Source organism: Oryx dammah, unplaced genomic scaffold (assembly GCF_014754425.2).
Source record: "Oryx dammah isolate SB20612 unplaced genomic scaffold, SCBI_Odam_1.1 HiC_scaffold_29, whole genome shotgun sequence".
NCBI classification, from domain to species: Eukaryota; Metazoa; Chordata; class Mammalia; order Artiodactyla; family Bovidae; genus Oryx; species Oryx dammah.
In genome coordinates this window covers 88,558,142-88,577,736 of record NW_024070213.1, presented here as the reverse complement: position 1 = coordinate 88,577,736, position 19,595 = coordinate 88,558,142, and the positions used below count along the sequence as shown (strand labels likewise).

At 46.2% G+C, this 19,595-nt stretch overlaps 2 protein-coding genes and 1 long non-coding RNA gene across 10 annotated transcripts in view; 2 read left to right on the top strand and 1 right to left on the bottom strand.

Annotated features, from left to right (window-relative positions):
- The window catches only part of CSRNP2 (cysteine and serine rich nuclear protein 2), a 33,076-nt gene extending 28,399 nt beyond the window's left edge, over window positions 1-4,677 (top strand). For all 5 annotated transcript variants that reach the window (XM_040234143.1, XM_040234144.1, XM_040234142.1 and 2 more), the window contains one exon: window positions 1,326-4,677. In XM_040234143.1, coding sequence (XP_040090077.1) covers window positions 1,326-2,249 — 924 coding nt within the window. In that variant the 3' untranslated portion in view covers window positions 2,250-4,677. The remainder of the gene's footprint in view (window positions 1-1,325) is intronic.
- Window positions 1,369-13,528, bottom strand: LETMD1 (LETM1 domain containing 1). Of its 4 annotated transcripts, none has more exons than XM_040234155.1 (9): window positions 13,355-13,528; window positions 12,363-12,514; window positions 10,633-10,748; window positions 9,918-10,000; window positions 8,409-8,595; window positions 8,201-8,302; window positions 7,951-8,103; window positions 7,422-7,518; window positions 1,369-1,448 (listed from the first exon to the last, which is right to left on the bottom strand). In XM_040234155.1, the coding sequence occupies exons 1-9, from the start codon at window positions 13,474-13,476 to the stop codon at window positions 1,435-1,437; spliced, it is 1,026 nt and encodes a 341-aa protein (XP_040090089.1). In that variant the 5' UTR covers window positions 13,477-13,528; the 3' UTR covers window positions 1,369-1,434. The 4 variants fall into 4 exon arrangements, with proteins under 4 accessions (XP_040090089.1, XP_040090088.1, XP_040090087.1 ...); XM_040234154.1 differs by lacking the exon at window positions 1,369-1,448 and adding an exon at window positions 3,634-4,674 and having other exon boundaries at window positions 13,355-13,527; XM_040234153.1 differs by lacking the exon at window positions 1,369-1,448 and adding an exon at window positions 3,634-6,261 and having other exon boundaries at window positions 13,355-13,523.
- Window positions 13,529-13,660: 132 nt separating this feature from the next.
- LOC120858226 lies at window positions 13,661-15,577 on the top strand. Its single transcript, XR_005719812.1, has 2 exons — window positions 13,661-14,040; window positions 14,236-15,577. It is a non-coding gene; the product is annotated as an uncharacterized LOC120858226 (long non-coding RNA).
- Window positions 15,578-19,595: the final 4,018 nt, after the last annotated feature.

The window sequence follows — 19,595 nt, the reverse complement described above, 5'->3', positions numbered from 1 at the left end:
GGCTTTAGATTTTATCCTACAAATACTTCCTCATGGTACCTCTAGTCCACTTTTGTAAAAATCAGAATAGTCCTCAGAATCTGTAACTCAGGATCAGATTTGGGCTGAAATCCCCAGCATCCTGAAAGATAGCATCGTTTCCCAGAGAGCTTCTGACAAGAGACAGTTTGGAAGACAAATCTCAACTAGAAAATGGCAAAGAATATTTATCTGGAACCTGTATACTGAGGCTATCAGTCCTGAGTCCTTGGGGTAGAATTTATCCTAACCTTTTCTTATTTTCAGGTTAGTATCAGATAACTATAACAGGTCTGACCAGGTAATGCTTTTCAGACTAACTGCCATAACAAATTGGTCTGTTACACACAGGGCTGGGGATAGTTCTAAGAAATGGACTTTTCCCAAAAAGTGGAATGGAGAGTTCTAGAAGTTGATATCATAGGAAGACACTGTGTATTTGTCCATACTTATTGTCTGTTCGCATTTTTATTTTTGGTATGTGTGGGGTTTTTTCATCTGGAGAATTCAAAGGGGAGAGGAGGAGGTAGAAAGCATGTCTTTTCCAGATATCCCTGTTGTGTGAGCTGATCGTCTTGATGACTGCTTGCAAACCAAGCTGGCCAACCATCAGGGGAAAATGAAGCAAGGAGGGAAAACTGGCCATTATTTCGTTTGAACCATCACTCTAGCATCTTAGCAAACAGAGGCACTCACTTTTGCCTAGTTTCCCAAGAGTGTATTACCTTAGACTGGATAGGTCTTCTACGTCCTTTTCCATGCCTGTCGTCAAAGAACAGGCTTGGGCCCTGGCCTTTGGTTTTCTTAATAAAGTAGGTAAGTTATGGAAGAGTCTCAGGGGTCCCTGCATTTCATTTTCTCTGAGAATTGTCAGCTTTCAGAGAGTTCTCTCTGGACTTATAACTGGAAGGGCTCTTTGACATGCTCTTTGTCTATTTTTTTGTTCAGAAGAAACAAAGCCCACAGGTCACACTTACTAATTAGTGGCTGAGCTGGAATTAAAAGGCAGGTGGTGTGGTAGCTCACAGGGCAGGCTATTTTTTTTTTTTTTTTAAGGTTTTTAAACTTTTTATTTTGTATTGGGGTATAGCCAATTAGCAGTGTTGTGATAGTTTCAGGTTAACAGCTAAGAAACTCAGCCATACATATACATGTATCCATTGTATACATGTATTTATTCTCCCCCAAGAAGTTATGTTTTGAATCCGCTATTTCTCTTCTAAGAAGACCTCAAACTCTGACACCCTGTGTCCGCCAGCTGACGTCTCCTATCTCATCTGGCCTCAACCATCTTGTCTCCTCCTCAGGTGGATCGCATGTCCTTTCCATGTGGCTGCTCCCGGGATGGCTGTGGCAACATGGCTGGGCGCATTGAATTCAATCCGATCCGGGTCCGGACTCATTACCTCCACACCATCATGAAGCTGGAGCTGGAGAGCAAGCGGCAGGTGAGCCGCCCGCCAGCCCCAGAGGAGGAGCCCTCTCCCACCACCAGTTGCAGCCTGGCAGCAGCACAGGGTGCGGAAACACAGGACTTCCAGGAGTTCATTGCCGAGAACGAGACGGCGGTGATGCACCTGCAGAGCGCGGAGGAACTGGAGCGGCTCAAGGCGGAGGAGGACTCCAGTGGCTCCAGTGCCAGCCTGGACTCCGGCATCGAGAGCCTGGGCGTGTGCATCCTGGAGGAGCCCCTGGCTGTCCCGGAAGAGCTGTGCCCGGGCCTCACTGCCCCCATTCTCATCCAGGCTCAGCTGCCTCCGGGCTCCTCCGTGCTGTGTTTTGCCGAGAACTCGGACCACCCGACCGCCTCTGCCGTGAACAGCCCATCCTATTTGAACAGTGGGCCCCTGGTCTATTACCAGGTGGAGCAGAGGCCAGTCCTGGGGGTGAAAGGAGAGCCTGGGACGGAAGAAGGCCCACCCTCCTTCCCCAAGGAGAAGGATCTGAATGTCTTCTCTCTCCCTGTTACCTCACTGGTGGCTTGTGGCCCCACAGACCCAGCTGCCCTCTGTAAATCAGAGGTGGGGAAAACAGCCACTCTAGAAGCACTCGTCCCCGAAGATTGTAACCCCGAGGAGCCTGGGAGCGAAGACTGTCGCCCCTCCTGGTCCCCCTCAGGCCTCCCCATGTGCACGGACAGGGAAGAGGGCTGTGCAGTGGAGAAGACCGCGCCGCAGAGCGCGGACAGGCCCCCGGAGGAGCCTGCCCTGGAGCTCCCTCTGGCAGTGTGATGCAGGGGCGGAGACTGCCTCCCACCCGTTCTCTATTTATTCCCTTATTTTATCTAACACCATTTCAAAAACAAAACTGTAGAAGCAGCTGCTGCTCCTATGTTATTTTATTGGGGTCACTGGGGAAAGGGTGGGAAAGGATTGTTTGTACAAGTATTTTTTAAAGGGCCAACAGAACCAAGGAGACCAGCCCCAGCTCGATCAGGGGACAGTCTTGGAGCAGAGGAGGCTGCATCCTGAGCTTTCTGGGCCTTCGGAACAAAGAACTAGGATCTCACAGGAGGAGCTGGGTAATTCAAGCAGCTATTCACGTAGGGACCAGAACACGACAATTTGAACAGCATGACAAAGCCCCTTCCTCTCTTCTGAGCTCCAGGCAGGGTTAAGCTTACCTTCCTCAGCAGTTACTCTGATACCCCACTTTGGTGTATTGTAGTAATTCAGTTGAAATCGTCAGCTGGTTGAGGCTAGAGAGGAGGGGGTGAAAGTGTCTCTGCTTCTGTACAAAACCTCTAAGATCTATAAAAATTGAACCTGCCTTCCCTGACCCCCCTTATTTGGTAAATAAGTTAATATTTGACATTTTTGTTCTCTGACCTGTTCCCCACACTGGGGATTCCTGGTCTTAACTTGAAGTGTTTCTTTCACACGTTTTTAGGTACTAGAGTTAAATTTGTCTTTCCCCCTGCCCCTGCTTTGTCCTTTTTCCTTTGAAGGGAAAGAGCTAGATTGGCTGGGGATGTGGCATCAAGAGCCAGTCTTCCCTATGTGTCTAACCGCAGCTCCATCAGGCAGCTTTAATCTGGGGCTCACACATCCCATGGGAGGCCTATATGGAGTATTAACCTGTGTCCAGAGGAGGCAGCAGAACAGGCTGCTGTCTGGAAAGATGACTTTCTTTGTGCCGTGCTTGCTTTTTCACCCTAACCCCGCCCTGTTCCCCACCCCTCCCCCCAAAAAATTAAGCTTTAAAGGAATGTAGGATGTGGCAAGTTCACCAGCTAGTGTTTTTGTGTTAACCATTTTTGTTTTTTCCTTTTTTTTGGGTCTACCCTCCTGGTCCCTCTTGGATATACAGGGTTAGAGTTCTTCCATTCACATACTGTTCCCAAGAATGGCAAATGCTTATTGGCTCCCTCCATCTTGATATATAAAGATTGTAAGCCAAACCAGTTCCTAAATGCTTCCTGCAGCTCCCGGGTTCTAAGAAGTCACGTTCTAACTGTAACTTTTGAGGTCTATAGAGTGGAACTCAGATTTCGTTTGTACCTTTATTAGGGGAGACATGGTTCCTGTTCTCTCATGTCCAGTTTATGTTCCAAGATGTGCTCCACTGAACACTGAATTCTTTTCACTAGCAAAGTTATCACTGCCTCTGTTTTAATTTTTTTTTATGGCTCTTTGCCTCTGTTTGAAAAGGGAGGCAGTAGGGAGCAGAACACTCCAGCATCCTTCACACTGTGCTTCATTACTGGTATGGTTTGTTGAGCAGGAAATGACAAAGTACAAACTTTTTTTTTTTTGGTGGAGGAGGTAACTGTTCCTACTTATTTTGCTTATAAAGCCTTTTCTTGTGGGATCTTAAGGCCCCAGTGTCTGAAAACAACCTTTATGTATGTATATCACAGTAGCATTTCACCTATCAAACCTAAACTGAGCCTGAAAGTCCTTCTATTCAACATGGATACATCCTTTTAACTTATTCTGCCTCTCCTACTCATTCCTGTTTTTGCTGGTTTTCCATTTGGAGGTGAATTAATAAGCCACAGGCCCTTATCTCTCCTCTAGGCTCTCAAAACGGAGTCAGAGTCCTAAGCACCTGTGAAATAGGTGCTATCCTCAACTGAGCTACACTCCACCACCTTAGACTGGTCCCCTCAGACAGAAGATTGAAGTTTAGTTGGGAATTTGACTCTGGAGATGAATCTTTCTAGAAGTTTGTGTCAGAAGGGGAGGGTGAGTGCTGTATCTTCCCTCCTTAGGAGGGCGCCAGCCTAAGCTAGGAAGTGGATTCACCTGTTTAATAAGACATTTGGGATCAGACCAAGAAGCTCAAACTAATTAAACTCATTGCCAACCCCCAAGATAATAAATCCCTCCCTTCATTAACTACAGTTCTGACTCACCTGTCCCAACCTTTTAAATGCTAAATATTAACAATCTTGTCAAGCAAAGGGCCTTTTATGCAAGCTAGTCCATCTCGTTTCTGGTGCTACCTGAGCTGGACAGAGAATTACAGCGCATGGTTGCTAGAAAGGCTAGGCTGCTGACCACAAAAGCAGAGCTTCAGTCCTGCTTAGACTAGCTGGGATAAAAGAAATCCAGATAAGTCACTCATTACAACTCTTAATATTTTCCAGTTTCCTTTCTCACATACTGTACACAGGTAGTATGTTCAATGTGAATCCAAAGCTTGTCTGGTTCTCTGGAAAAAAAAAATTTAATTTTTTTTTGGCTTTTAGGTCCTTTACATTGTGATAATGCTGTATTTAAAGAAAATATTTAAATGTAATATTAAAGAAATATTCAAAAGAATGGTGTTTTCTTCTTTATCTTGGCAGACCACAATTCAGTTACTCTTAGAGAAAAGATGCTTCTCTAGTACTATATATAAAACCAATTAGGTCAGTTAAGGATTAATGTTAACAATAGGGATGTTTTACAATGGAAAAATAGAACATTCTATGGAGCATCAAGGGCTTCACTTGCATCATGTGCCCTTAGGCACCTCTTCAGCTGAAGTAAGTCTTGATCTGCCCTGTTGGAGCTTTTCTGACTCAGTCCCTACTCTTGGGGCCCACTTTTCAATTCCATGACTTTGTGTGTGTGTATTCCTGTTTACTGTCTGAAAATCCAGCAAGAGCATCAACTTCACATCAGTTTGTTTTGTTATTTCCATCCCATCAGAAGGTTCTATTCCAACCAATTATCTCTCCGTTAGGTTATGACAATCAGTCCTGTAAAAGTCGCATTACTAACTGGGGGACGTGTAAGTAACTTCCAGCAACTGGTTTCAGGCAGTCTTTACTTGAGTTTAAAAACAGTGCTTCATGCATTTACAATAAGTTACTACAGGTCACTGATATACACACAGAAAAGTTGAACCCAACTTACTATCTCAGTGTAGACCTCTGGGGATGGGCAGTGATTAGTACCTTAACAGGACTGATCCATGGGCCAAAGAAGGCAGCCACTGTCAGTTACAGAGGGATCGCTGCAACACAGTGGAGGTAGCAAAGAGTTTAAGATCCACAGGGGCTGTAGTACAGCCCAGAAATTAAGACAAGGGAAGTGAAGGCTGTAAACACTTGGGGAGAAAGTCAAGAAGCACTTGCATTTCCTTTTATCTTTTCCATTAGAATGTTCCCGTAAGTTATTCACTTACAGAAAAATAAAAGTGTTCAAAGGATTTGAAAAAACAGGAAGTGGTTATTCCAGCCCCAGTGAGGGGAACAACAGAAGCAACAAATCCCTATTTTTGGTCATATCAGAGTGCTGAGGGGCACCCAAGTACACGCTGGATGTAAAGGCTCCGGTATAAGCAGTGCTCCCCCCGCACCCGCCGGGACCTGTCTTGAACAAAAACAGCTGTGAAGATTAGAGTAGCGAGGAAGTCCTAGGCTAAATGAGGATTCCCTCCTGGGGCAAAAGCTCAGCCTCTAGGATCTGAACTTAAAACACCACAGTTAAGACCAGTAGAGAGGCTGCTGCCAGCTCCAGCGAATTCTGAGGAAGTTGGGATGGCACCTCTCATGGGCCACCCCACTAAGAGGGTTTCTTTCAGTTCCAGCTCCCACGTGGGCACCACGCCAAGAAGCCCATGGCACAGGTTCCCCTGTCTCCCGCACCTAACGGTGCACACAGACTTCGCTGACAAGTGCTGTTTGCTCCCACGCTGCTGGGCTGTGACTGCAGGACGCCGCCAGCCACTTCATGTCCACTCAGCGCCTTGACCCAACGTAGTTGATGGAAAGCAGGACCACGTTGTGTAGCAAGAGGGACAGCTCAGTTTCTGAAAACACCATCAACGTTAATGGTTTGGCCAGGGAACAGTTCGCCTTCCAGCTACCCTGTTGTGCAGAGCGTGATAACCAGAGGCAGGAAGCCAAGTACAGGGAGGTGAGACACCAAGAGGCCACTGTCCTCGAAGCCCCACTGCTCAGCTCCAGTCCCTGCAGGTTTGCTTTCTTTCAAGTATACCTGTATTTACTTGATTCTCATGTGATGGCAGCAGAAAATTCATTAATGGTAATGGTACTTAACAGCACTGTCACCCTTAGGATTTTTCTGGTAGAAGCTGGTCCTCAAGGGACATTTCTCAGCCACAAGGAGATTAGGAGGCCTACCCGGACATTCAGAGGCTTAGAAAATAACTAGGCAAAGGTTCCAAACGGCAGCCCCACAGGCCTAACACCCATCCGTGGATACTTTTCAGTTAGCTAGGTGAGTGTCTTTGTTTTGAATTTGAATGCCTTTGGACTAGTACTTCTGTCCTGGAACAATTCTGCTCTGTACATAGCACCCTACTCCAGTACTCTTGCCTGGAGAATCCCATGGATGGAGGAGCCTGGTAGGCTGCAGTCCATGGGGTTGCTAAGAGTCAGACACGACTGAGCAACTTCACTTTCACTTTTCACTTTCATGCATTGGAGAAGGAAATGGCAACCCACTCCTGTGTTCTTGCCTGGAGAATCCCAGGGACAGGGGAGCCTGGTGGGCTGCCGTCTCTGGGGTCGCACAGAGTCAGACACGACTGAAGCGACTTAGTAGCAGCAGCAGCACTCCCTCCCCAAGTCACGTGGCAACGTCTGGAGACATTTTTGGTTGTCAGCACTGGGTAGGGGGATGCTACTGGCATCTGGTGGACAGAGGCCAGGGATATCGCTATGTTGTCCTAGAGTGCACAGCACAGCCCCCCACAACAAAGCCATCAATAGTGCCAGGGTTGAGAAAGCCTGCTTCATGCTCAGACTCCCATAGTGCCCAGTCCTCCCTGTCTTGCACAGTCTACTTCATTAGCTGCCTGTAGGCAAGTGACTGTGCCCTTTCAATTAGACACACAAGTTAGATAAGGGTCTTACACTATTTAATAATTAACTCCCAAATTACCTTAGAAGAGAATACAAAAATGACTTGGCTTTTTGTTCCATTAACCGTAGGGATTTGTCTTACCTTTCAGGCTGCAGGAAATCTGTAGCCATTCTCCCAGCCAAGTTCGACACCTCTCTTCAGCAATATGGGTGGAATTCAGGCCACGAAGATAACAAGCCTATACCACTCAGAAGAGAAAACAATCCTTAACTATCACAGGGCGAGTATGTCAAGGAAGTGTGAACCCACAAAGAATCCAAAATCCCCTCTAAATAAGTTAAAACCTCAACCCTACAAGAAACCTTTCACCATAGCAATATGAATTCTGATGGACAAGATGAGAAGTGGAAAGGCCTATATAATCTAAATCAGTAGATCTAAAATGTAGCATTCTTGATTTTTGAAGGACCAGAAGAAAAGACACATCAACGAAATTACTGCGGGGAGTTCCCTCCCACGAGTTAAGTTCAGTCAAGAAAAAAGACTTAGAAATGAAATGAGAGAATGAAGAGCCTGGACTCTGATGTAATGAGAGACAGGAGCTCCCTGGAAACTCCCAGCCCGAGAACCCACCAAGGACCACGGGTTGATACTGCAATGAAGCACTTACCGACTTCACCTCCTGAGCAGTCAGCTGGCCAACCCCCAGCTTTGCCAAAGCCTTGTCCAGCTGGTGGATTACAGTGGTGTGAGTCTTTAAACGGTGTCTCAATAAGACAGAAGGCAGATAAGGTGTGAGAAGCATGGCTCGACTCAAGGCTTTCTGTGACACAATACAGGGGGAGAAAGTCAACTCAGTGTTACTGTAACACCTGGAGCGAGGTGAGGCCGTGGAAGAGAGAAAGCCTCAAAGTGCTCACCATCTGCAAAGCACGGAGCTGGTCCATGCCCAGAGGATGGTTAGCGAAACACTCTCTCAGAGCCAGGATATCATGTACTGCTGGATGGGTACCACGTTGCATCTTGGGAGAGGTAAGAGATGGGAAGATGTTAGGAAGGTCCTGACTAGCCCTTTCATTGCATCTACCAAGATTCTTGGTTTGCAGGAAGGCTTAACTGGAGGAATACCTTGGTGCACAACTCTGTCATATGCCACTGGAGTCCTGCATCAGAAATGAGAGGGACAACTTTTTCTAAATAACAAAGGATTGCTGGGTGGGACTGCTTCCGGAGAGCATGATAGATATCTAAGAAATCAATTTGTTGCTTTGGGGTCCAGAAATGTTGGATCAGCAGTTGCCTAGGAAACAGGTACCTGAAAAGAAAAGGAATCACAAAGTCACTTGCTGAAACTAGCATCTTTCAAAGTGAGCTAAGAGCATTTAGCAGACATGAATGCTAGGAGGAAGAGATGGAAACACTTTTTCCCTATCTTACTGTTCTTTCCTGAAAATGAGAGTCAGATCAAGGTTTAAAGATACACTGAAGCCCGATTCAAGCAATATTACTGAGGTTTATGTAAAAGGAAACAGTGTAAGAGACTAGCCTTGCACACAGCAATCAGACAAATGACTCCTTCTGAGCCAAAGCGTGTGAAGAACATATTTTGGACAGAGCTTCAGAGCTGGAGAGCATCACTGTTTGTGATGCTGACAACTTCAAACTGTTCACTGTCCCTGTGTGCATACAAAACGGAATTTCTTTAATTCATTTCTCTACAAATGTAGTGGTTTTAAAACATGGTCACAAATTCCCTGCCAAGCTTCTCATTGAGAAGTGAAGTCTAGTATCCCTGGCTTTTAAAATACAAGTGACTGCATCCATCAAGAGAACAGAGCAGAATTCAGTCTTTGTGACTTTCAAGGCTAAGTTTTGAAAGGTCATGCAGATTCTTATTTGCTGAAACAGTCATTCTTGGAGCCCTGAGCTGCCATGTCAGAAGTCCCACTATCCTGAAGCTACCACACTACAGAGGTCACAGGTAGGCACCTGAGTTGACAGTCCCAGTCTTCCAAAGCCATCTCTGCTAAAGCACCAGGCCCAAGAGTGACCTTACACTGTCCTGACTAGTCCATTCACCAGTTAGGTGTTACTGAGGAACCTCTGTCAACACCACATTGGAGAAAAATCATTTACCCACCTGAGCCCTGCCCAAATTCCTGCCCCATAAATTCATGAAAATGGTGAATGTTTCAAGCTTTTAAGCTTTGAGGTTGTTCTATAGCAATAAATAACTAGCATAGCATGTAAGGTCATAGTTTAAAACTGTCATCTTTGGATATAAGGTAAAGTAATAAAGATTGATATTATCAGAATAAGAAATGCATTTTCTCCAGAAGGAAAAAAAAATGTCCTAAGTTGCTATGCCTCTCAGGGAGTGGGCTGTGTCTCTAGGGATGATGGAAAAGATCATTATCTTATTTCATATCACACACGAACAGCTAAGAGGCCAGGACACCTACTCCTACAGCCGTTCTAGTAACCCAGGTGGCTTTTATGAACTTTGGCCTAATGAAGAAACTGGAGCAGAAGTTTGATAACCTCTGCCTAGATTCTGAGATGGAAAGCTCTTAATTTGTAATTTTTTAAAAATCTACATATCTTCAACATGCTGGGGAGACAGAACTCTGTACTCACATTAGCAAGAAGACCAGGTAGTTGGCAAAAGGTGGAATGGAAAGAATACCTAGGAAAAGACACTTGGTGACGTCTCGACGAAACTAAGCAGAAATAAACACAGATGCAGTTTTAACCCAAGTGTTTGATACGATGGACAATCCCTCCACCCCACTATGCAGTAAACTTCTATTTTAGCCCAGATAAAGATCAAGGTTATTTCTATCTGCCTCTGGATAGAAATAACCTTGTTCCTTTAGGACAGAAGCCCTGACCTGTCTGTTCACTTTTGTATTCCAAACACTGTCTAGTACAGGGCCTGACATTAGACCAAATCCCTCAATAAATTCTTCCTGACCTGTAGAATGGGTCCTAGATTGTTATTCTCAGCTTCAAGTCTACCAACAAGTCATCACCAAATACTACCTCCCTGCTGTCTTTTGGATCCTTCCGTGTAGATTTTTGTATGTTCAGAAACAAACTGGATTTTACTGTTTACAACTTTTATCCAGAAAGTGTGCCAAAAACTCTATGGAGCTGTGTCTGGGGGGTGGGGAGGTGGCGCGGCAGTACGGTGGTCACAGATGAACTGATTCTGCCAAATGATCTGATCTTCTGGCAAGGGGCAATAGCTTGGTCAGTAGTGAAGAAAATAGGAAAGAAAAAACTTGAGATCTGGGTTAACTTTAATTATCTCACCATGAACTTCTGGTATCTGTCCTTGGTGCATACGTACCTGTCTCAAATGCTCCATCTCCCGGTATGGAAGTTGATGAAACTTTATATTATGCTTCCACATATTTGTCTTTATTCTTCTAGCCTTTTTGGCATCGGCCCATAACATCTGCAATCCTGCCTCATTAAAGGAGAGGACAGAGTGTGACATTATCCCAATTTGATTATCACAAACTTTTGCTTCATGTTCATCCACAAGACACACTTGTCCCTCCCTCTCTAACACTACTGTAAATCAAAGCTTTAAACTAGGTCACCTGAAACTCTTGTGAGGCTGACCTATATTTCATTTCTTATCCTTCTCCCTTCTGCCTCCTACTAACCTCTGCCCCCTATCAACCTCTGCCCCCAGAGTATCACCTCTCTTCATGCCAAGCTGGTGTTCTGTGATCTACCAGGGAATGGTCTCCCTCTTCTGCTTCATTACTCACTCCCTTTTTAAAATAAAAATTCAATGACCTTTAACATCAGTAAGTCTTGCCTAATTTATCCTGTGTATTTCTCAACCAGATATTAACTCATTTCCTCTCTAGAACACTTTTATAATTACTAGAATTCAACACATGTCTAAGATTGCATTTTCTCTCCATTCCAAGATAATCCTTACACTGATCTAGGACTTTAGTTTTTAAAAATGCTTTCCTATTTATCAATGAAATGGTATAATATCTAGGTTAGCTTCAAGGTAATACAGGAGAAAGCCAATGTATAAATGAAATAAGACTGGTGGCCAGGAGTCAATAATTGTGGAAGTGAGGTTGAGAATATGAAAGTTCATTATATTACTCTACTTCTGTGTATGTTTAAAAATTTCCAGAATATAAGGCTTAAAAACAAACAACCAAAATGCTTTCAGACTTTTTGTTTGATTCTAGTATAAACTGGGGAGCAGACAAAGCAGCCACTCTTATCTCCACTGTAGAGCTTTTACAAGTCCATGAAGCTAGTAGTAATTATGATAATATTCAGGGCTGACAATGTGAAAGTTAACTACAATTGGTATTACAATAGAAGTACAGAGTATAATAGTTATAGCTACACTTACTGAGTACTTACTATGAATCAGGTCCTAAGGAGCTTACATGTAAGAATTTATTTAATCTTCATAACCATGCAGTCGATGGGTAGGTTCTACTACTACCCTCATTTTACAAATGAGAAAACCAAAGAACAGAGAGGTTAGGTAACAAGTCCAATCACTCAGGTAGTGTGACAAGCTGGGATTTGAACCCAGGCAGTCTGGCTTCAGAGTGGATGCTTGACATTATATCATCTCTTAGTAACTAGCAGAGCTCTGATTTTAACTCAAACATTCAGAAACCAAGTACATACAGTGCTCTTTTCACAACATGCCACCGAGGAGAAATCTGTGACAATATTAAACCACATTTTCGTACAAGCCAAGTGAACTGATAAATCACAGGGCAGGTCTGTGCAGCTATGGATCTCTGCCTTGTGCATGACAAATAATTTCTACTATAGGCAGATGTCTGGTTAAGTGCAAAAATACCTATATTCCTCTTAGGTGTTGTGAGAAGCCGTTTCTCATATTACCCTTCTAGAAACATCCTCAAAAAGCTCTAACTTGTAAGAAGTAGTTTAATGCTCAAGCATTTATGAAACACAAGACACACCAGCTCACACCCCCATGCAGAGCCGGAAATGATCTTACTTATTCTGACACTGCCCAAGAGCTGATCCAATGGATTTTTATTTTAGTTTTGTCTTTACCTTTCATGAAGATTGTATACAGGACATAGAAGCGGGGGAAATGACGACCCAAGAAACGATGGTATTTCCCATTAATCACTTTTGTCTTGGTCACCACATAAGAGATCAAGCTCTTCACATCTGCCTTTGGAGAAAGATGAAGCTTTGAAGACCTACAAGGAAGATGAAAGAGACTATCTGGGAGCCAGCCCTGGAACCTGCTTCTCCGCTGCTGCTGCTGCTGCTAAGTCACTTCAGTCGTGTCCGACTCTGTGTGACCCCAGAGACGGCAGCCCACCAGGCTCCCCCGTCCCTGGGATTCTCCAGGCAAGAACACTGGAGTGGGTTGCCATTTCCTTCTCCAATGCATGAAAGTGAAAAGTGAAAGTGAAGTCGCTCAGTTGTGTCCAACCCTCAGCGACCCCATGGACTGCAGCCTTCCCGGCTCCTCCATCCATGGGATTTTCCAGGCAAGAGTACTGGAGTGGGGTGCCATTGCCTTCTCCGTGCTTCTCCGCAGGGGTCCGTAAACGTAAAACACAGGCTTCAGAGAATGTATGCTAAGACCTGAAACTTCTGAAATCCAAGGAAGATCTTGAGATCACGGAGAGATAAGCAATTAGACTGAGAAAAACAGATAAGGCAGATAAGAGGCCAGACAAGAATGAATATCGGGGGAGTGGTGAGCCTGGAGAAAGCAGAAGGCCTGAGGGACAATTTGGGCAGCAGGCTAAAGCCAGAGAGGTGAGATCCAGGTAAGCAGCAGAAAAATCTTGAGCCGAAAAAGGTCGGCTCAGGACACGTGGAGAATTCAGGCAACACGTGGCGCTGAGAACTGAGAGGGTCAGGAAGCCAGGTCTCTAGCAAGGATAGGGGTGCGACTTCTTAGCAGAAGAATAAAAATCCAGGGGCCAGGGCGTGGAGCCCTGAGAATTAAGACAGCATGCAAACAATATTGAGACACTGGCAGGGCCTGAACGTCAAAAATGTTTTTCTCTCTCCAAGTCCCTCACCGAGGGGCCCCCCAGGTCAAGCCAGAGCGAACAAACTGCAGCCTTCGGACGACATATAGTCCAGGGGGCACCGCCGAACCCCACAAAGCAGCCCGACCCCAACACACTCTGGACAGCGCCATCTTCACAGCGAGGGAGGGGCACACAGGGGAAAGTCGTCTTCAGGTCAAAGTTCCCGTACGTTGCGTTCCTTCGCCAACGCATGCGCCTTTCCTGAGAGCTCATTGGTAAGCATAGGCCGCTCGCCTCGCGCGCCCCCGCGGCGAGCCGTGGACGCGAAGGCTAAGAGCGGAAGGAGGTTTGGGATTGGATACCACCAGCACTTCCTGGTTTAGAGGCGCCGGAACCCGGCTATCCCAGAGGGAGGGAGGGAGTATCTGCCCGTGGTTGGGATGTGGTTCTGCGAAGTTCGCTCTTGGAGGGTCTGGGGACCCCTGGAGAAGCTCTAGGGACTCCAGGTTTCCTGGCACCGTCGCCCTTGTTTTCTGTCCGTGTGGCGCCAGGCTTTGGGGCTTTGGTGCCAGAGGTCGGTTAGGCATGGCCTCTGGCCACGGCTCCTCTTTGGTCCTGGGAGGACCCCCGGCGCCCTCTAGTGCCAGTCAAGGTCTGGCCGCGAAGGTTGGCGGTCTGGGAGCGGCCCCTGCGTGGACCACTTACGCCGTTCCCTTTTGTGGGCGTTTTTCAAAGTAGGTCTGTGGGAATAATGTCTTTCATTAAGTGCCTCCTGAAGACCAAGCTTGGGTCTCAACCTGAATGTCACTTTTGTGAGAGGCTGTCTCTGACCAGAAGGACATACATTTTCTCCCATCACCCCCCCCCCCCCGTGTATTTTCTTTATAGCATTTAACCACATCGTTTATACGTTTGTTTCTTTGGACCAGGTGCCTGAACCAGCCTGAGGGCAAGCACCTTCTTGCCTTAGTTACTGTTGTACTGTACCGCCACCACTAGATGTCATGCTTGTCGCCTGAAGTGAAGTCGCTCAGTCGTGTCCGACTCTCTGCGATCCCTTGGACTGCAGCCCACCAGTCTCCTCCGTCCATGCGATTTTCCAGGCAAGAGTACTGGAGTGGGGTGCCGTTTCCTTCACCAGAGAAGCTTCCCGACCCGGATGGAACCTGGGTCTCCCGCATTAGTAGTTGCCCAATAAACATGTTTGACTACATTCATTAATCCGTGAAATTGGGAGAGATTGCTAGAAGTAATGTTGCAGGAAAGGGGAACCCCAGGTAGGGCCAGAGAGTGGGTTTTCATCTAATAATTGGAAATGAATTGTGTGAGGAGATACATATGCTGACAAAGCAAGATACTTTATTAGGTAAGGGCGTCTGGACAGAGAGCAGCAGGGTAAGGGAACCCAGAACTGCTCTGCCACTTGGCTCAGCCTCAGGTTTTATGATGATGGAGTTAGTTTTCTGGTTGTCTCTGGCAGATTATTCTAAGGGTCCTTTCTGGTGGCACATGCATCACCCAGCCAAGATGGATTCCAGTGAGAAGGATTTGGGGAGGTTGATAGGACTTATGTAAGGCAGGAAATGGATGGGCTTCAGTCTAGGCATTTATAGTTGGGCTATTGTTCAGCTTCCTGGGATGAGCGCCATTCATTACCAGCCGCCTATGCATTTCCTGAAGCAAAAGACAAATGGGCTCTAGGACTACATATTTATAAGTGGACTCCTGTCTATGTTTTGAGATCTCAGCAACAGGAATAGGGTAAATAACCAGACATTAGGCATTTTTATGGCAGGGACAGAGTGGGACTAAACCCTATTAAAAGACTATAAGAGTTAATCACACACCTCCCATCCTTGGGGCAAAGGAGACGTTTCACATGTGCAGAAAGTCTCCTTGGGGGTCAAAAGGAGGGGGGAGCGCCACTGCATGATATGTGACGCTAATACGTGATCCCATAGGCTCCTGGACTGAAATCTATCTTGGAAAAAACCTGTGCACTCATAGTGGGGAGGGTCCTAAGGCAGGTCAGATATGGAAAAAAACCAGATAATTGGCTAAAGGTAAACAAAGACCTGGAAGAACTGACCTATGTAAATGACTTAACTACCTCTTCACTACACTCCTCCTTATTCAGGGAGACACCCCACACCCTTTCTATCCTGGTATGCATCTCTGGCTTGCTTCTATCTTAACAAACTATTTCTCTCTGTGTTCTCCCACTTTTGGTTGTGCTATATCTCTAAAAATAAACTTTGTACCTGCGTTTAGTTTTTGCCTCCGTGAGAAATAAATTTTTTCACTGGGGGCAAAGTTCCAGGGAAAAATAGCTCTACCTCTAGCCCTTGCTGGTGTGGTGGCTAGATTCCAGATTTTCATCCAGGCTACTCAAGTTCAATTCCTGGGCAAGGAATTAAGATATCATTTTACACCACCGCCCATTGCTGCCTTGCAAAAATCATACAGATTGGCATCTCCTCTCTTTCACCTTTCCCAAATTCTGGTTGGTAGTAGCTTGTAGTTCCACTTCCTTACCAGGACCTCCTGTTTTAAGATAACTCATGCAAGTGGTTACTATCTTTCCTGATCAGGTCAGTGGTTCCCCTAAAACCCCCATGCTGAGACTTCATTCTCCAGATATTCTTTGGGAACTGGGGCACGGGTCTCTTTGTTCTGTAACTACTTCCTGCTGAGAGTGGGCATAGCCCTGCCTAGTAGAAATCTCTTGCCACCTGATTTAAATCAAGGTATTCTGCGCCTCAAATTAGCATTCATCCTAATAGTAACAGTTGAGCCTGAAGCTGTTGGACCCTGTCTGAAATGAACCGTGTAAACAGTTGAAGCAGACAGTGGCCAAGCATGAGGTCTAACAGGATGGTCATCGCTGGGCCAAGCAAAGGAAGGCAAAATTTGGGGTGAGGGCTATAGGTTGTGTGACTTTTCCTCTGATTATTGGTGGTGCAGTTAACAAGGCAGTGCTTCAGGAATCTTGTGCTCAGCTTGACCTTACCATCCTCTGCCTGGGTAGGGGCTCCAGTTCTGCAGAAGAACTCAGAAGTATTGTTAGGCATATTCCTTGAGGAGGAACCAGGACCTTGCCCCAAGGCTGTACCACTATTCGACTATTCCTCCCTGGTTTTTACTTCACCTCTCTTCCCTGATTAGCAACTGTGTGAATTTGCCCTTTGAAGCTCAGGAAAGGTCCAGGAGGCTGAATGAAGTTTATATCCTACAAATAAGAAACAGGGGACACGGAAAGGATTTGTATTCTGGAGCCCCAGGGAGTCCTGAGTTTTAGGAAACTGGGTGATGATAGCTCTGGCCATTTCCCGCTAAAATGAGGCATAGTCCTACCTCAATTTGGAGAATAGACACTGAATTGGAAGTATTTCTGAGTTCTAAGTCCTGGGTCTGAGTTTAGTATGATTAAGATCTCAATCCCTTGGGAATTTAGGAGACTAAGCCTGAAACTCAGTCTGGACTTGCGCTTCAAGGGAGACTTGGAACGAGATAGCCAGTTGTTTATTTTTTAATTTTTATTTATTTATTTTTGGTTGCACTGGGTGTTTGTTGCTGCATGTGTACTTGCTCTAGTTGCGGCAAGCGGGGGGGGGGCACTCTTCATTGTGGTTCACGGGCTTTTCGTTACAGTGGCCTCTCTTATTGTGGAGCATGGGCTCTAGTTGTGGCACACAGGCCCAGTAGCTCTGAGGCATGTGGAATCTTCCTGGGCCAGGGATCAAACCCATGTCCCTGCATTGGCAGGTGGACTCCTATCCACTATGCCACCAGGGAAGTCCTGCCTGTATCTAATTTTATCTAAATTTTAACTCCTGATGTAGTATTAACAGGAGCTATTGGCCATTACTTATGTCTCCCCTTTTTGATTAATATCTGATCTAAAACAGTTTAATTCTCTAAAATATTTAATAGTTATAAGAAGATACTGTTAGGTAGTTAGGAAGCAGGAGTCCAAAATGGGGGTGGCTAAAAGACAAGGAAGGGAAAAGCCCGCAAAAACAGAACAAAGCAAGGTCGAAGCTAGGTCCAAGGACCGGAGTGAGGACCTCAGGTAGAACAAACAGCACTCCTGGCTAGCCCAATTTACACAGGGCAGGCCCAGGGGGAGGAAGAAAACATATAAAAGGAGGAGCCAAAGGGCTGGGCTCTCTCTTCTCTTGGAGTCTTTGGGTCAGCATTCCCTCACACCTTGAGGATGTGTTTTCCTGCTATTTTCTAAATAAAACTGAGCTGTAACATGGAGCTATAACACTGATCTGTCTAAGAGCTATAACACGGTCTGTTCAAGAACTTAGAGCTGTGATATACCGAGGGCTTAAATGTCCGTCGCTTCAAATTTTTGTTGAGATGAGACAGAACTGAGGAGATTACACTTGCCTGACCTTGAAACCATAAGATTGAAGCTACTAGTGGACACTGATTTGAGAATGGCTAATGCCATTCTAAGCTAGTCTGACATAGCTGTTCTCAGCTATACAGGAACGTGTCTGACATCCACAACGGTCCAACGGTCACCTAATTTTACCTTGAATGTCTGAACCAGTTACTCTGTTTTGACTTTCGAATGTATTAACATTTCCCTCCTCAATGGATGTCAAATCAGATGTCACTGTTAACAGTCTCTGTGCCTTTCTAGATACAGAAGATGCAAGAACTTGGGCTCATAAAATCTTCTAAAAATAGTTATCTCAAGGTCTGTTTTGCCAGTTTTTCTCACAGCACAGAGTGCCTCATTCCTGGTCTCCACCCTGAACTCCTTTCAGGGGCTGTTGAAGGTCAGTGGCCACAGGGGCCATTGACTGAGCTGTTTTGGTCCGTGGTTCCCCTAACAGTGGCATTCAGCTGCTTCCAAGAGTTAATAATCCCCCTGAGTACATAGGAATATTCACCTACCATGAGAGGGTTGGCCCATGTTTCTCTTAACTGTTGCTTCTGAAGTCATGTTGCTGTGCACAAGCAGAGCTGGAGCTCTGCCGTTCTGGAGGCGCACTTGGGAATTCCCAAGCAGGCCTTGCAGGCGCACGCAGCTGGGCTGCCTGGTCTTCCCCCAGGAGGCTCGCTTTCCCCCATGCTGTGCACTCGGCTTCCATGCGGGGGCGCCACGCGCCTCCTGGAGGTCTTGGCTCAGAGGCTGCTTCCCTGAGCTGGGGCTGTGGGCAGGAGCTCAGACACGCAGGGGCAGGCCCAAACCACTTGCACACGTCTGTGCTGGGGAGGAGAGCCCTAGGGAAACTACGTCTGTCAAGCACTTGCAGGCGACCACGGACTCAGCCTCCGGCTTGTGGGGCTGCATCCCCACCCTGTGCTCTCCATGCTGCGCTGAGTCCGTGCGGCCAAACACCAGCTGGAGAAGCCTTCCAGTTGGGCTTCCCTTCCGTCTGACACAGTGCTAACTGCTGGAGCCCTTGGCAGTGTGAAAGCCACCGGCCCCTAAACCCTCCCCAAGGATGCCTGGGCCCTAGGTGCAAAGGCAAGGCAGGAGAGGAGCTGAGGCCAGAAAGGTGCCAGTGGCGTCTCCCAGCCTGGGGCAGCATGCTCCTTCCTGGGCAGTAACACTAGCAGCGAGGCAAGTCTGGGCAAGTCTCGCCCAGGGCAGAGCAGCCTCACACCATGGACTCAAGTCCATCCCATTTGGACCAGGGGTCTAGGTTCAGGTCTGAGCCCTGCCGTTCCCTTTAGCGCGTGTGTGACTTTGGACACGTCACTTTAGTTATAAGTTTATTTCCTCTACCATGGTACCTATTTTTATAAGACTTCTTTGAAGACCCAAGAAGAAGACTGTTGTGAACGTTCCCACAGTATGTATTGCTTTATGGGTCACAGAGCATTATAGTTGCGTAGGTTGTTTATGCTTGAACCACTCATGTAATGAGAGGAAATTTTCTATAAATGAGCGTATTTCTGCAAGGTGGGGATGGGTGGGGCAGAAAGTTGACGAACGCATGATTTCCATCTTCAGACAATTCCTAAGTCCTCTCAACAGCCCTCAATGTATTTCTCAAGAATGTTCAGCTCTAAGACTTCCCTGGTGGTCCAGTGGTTAAGACTCTGCACTTTCAATGCAGGGGGCATGTATTTGATCCCTGATCACAGAAGTTCTGCATGCCGTTATGTTGTGACAAAACAAAACATTGTTCAGCTCTAAAATTCTAGAATATCCCAGAAAGATGGGGCTAAGATCAGAGACAGGTTTGTGGAGGAAACGAGAAGGAATTTTACCTAGAAGGATGGACTAGAGAAAAGGTGTTTCATGTGGTAATACAATATG

Excerpts from the sequence above, each read along its gene's own strand:
- LETMD1 (XM_040234153.1), bottom strand. The coding sequence starts at position 13,476 with ATGGCGCTGTCCAGAGTGTGTTGGGGTCGGGCTGCTTTGTGGGGTTCG. Across the intron at positions 10,749-12,362 it reads GTATACAATCTTCATGAAAG|GATTGCAGATGTTATGGGCC; the intron begins GTAAAGACAAAA and ends TTAATGAGGCAG. Across the intron at positions 8,303-8,408 it reads TGACAGAGTTGTGCACCAAG|ATGCAACGTGGTACCCATCC; the intron begins GTATTCCTCCAG and ends ACCTCTCCCAAG.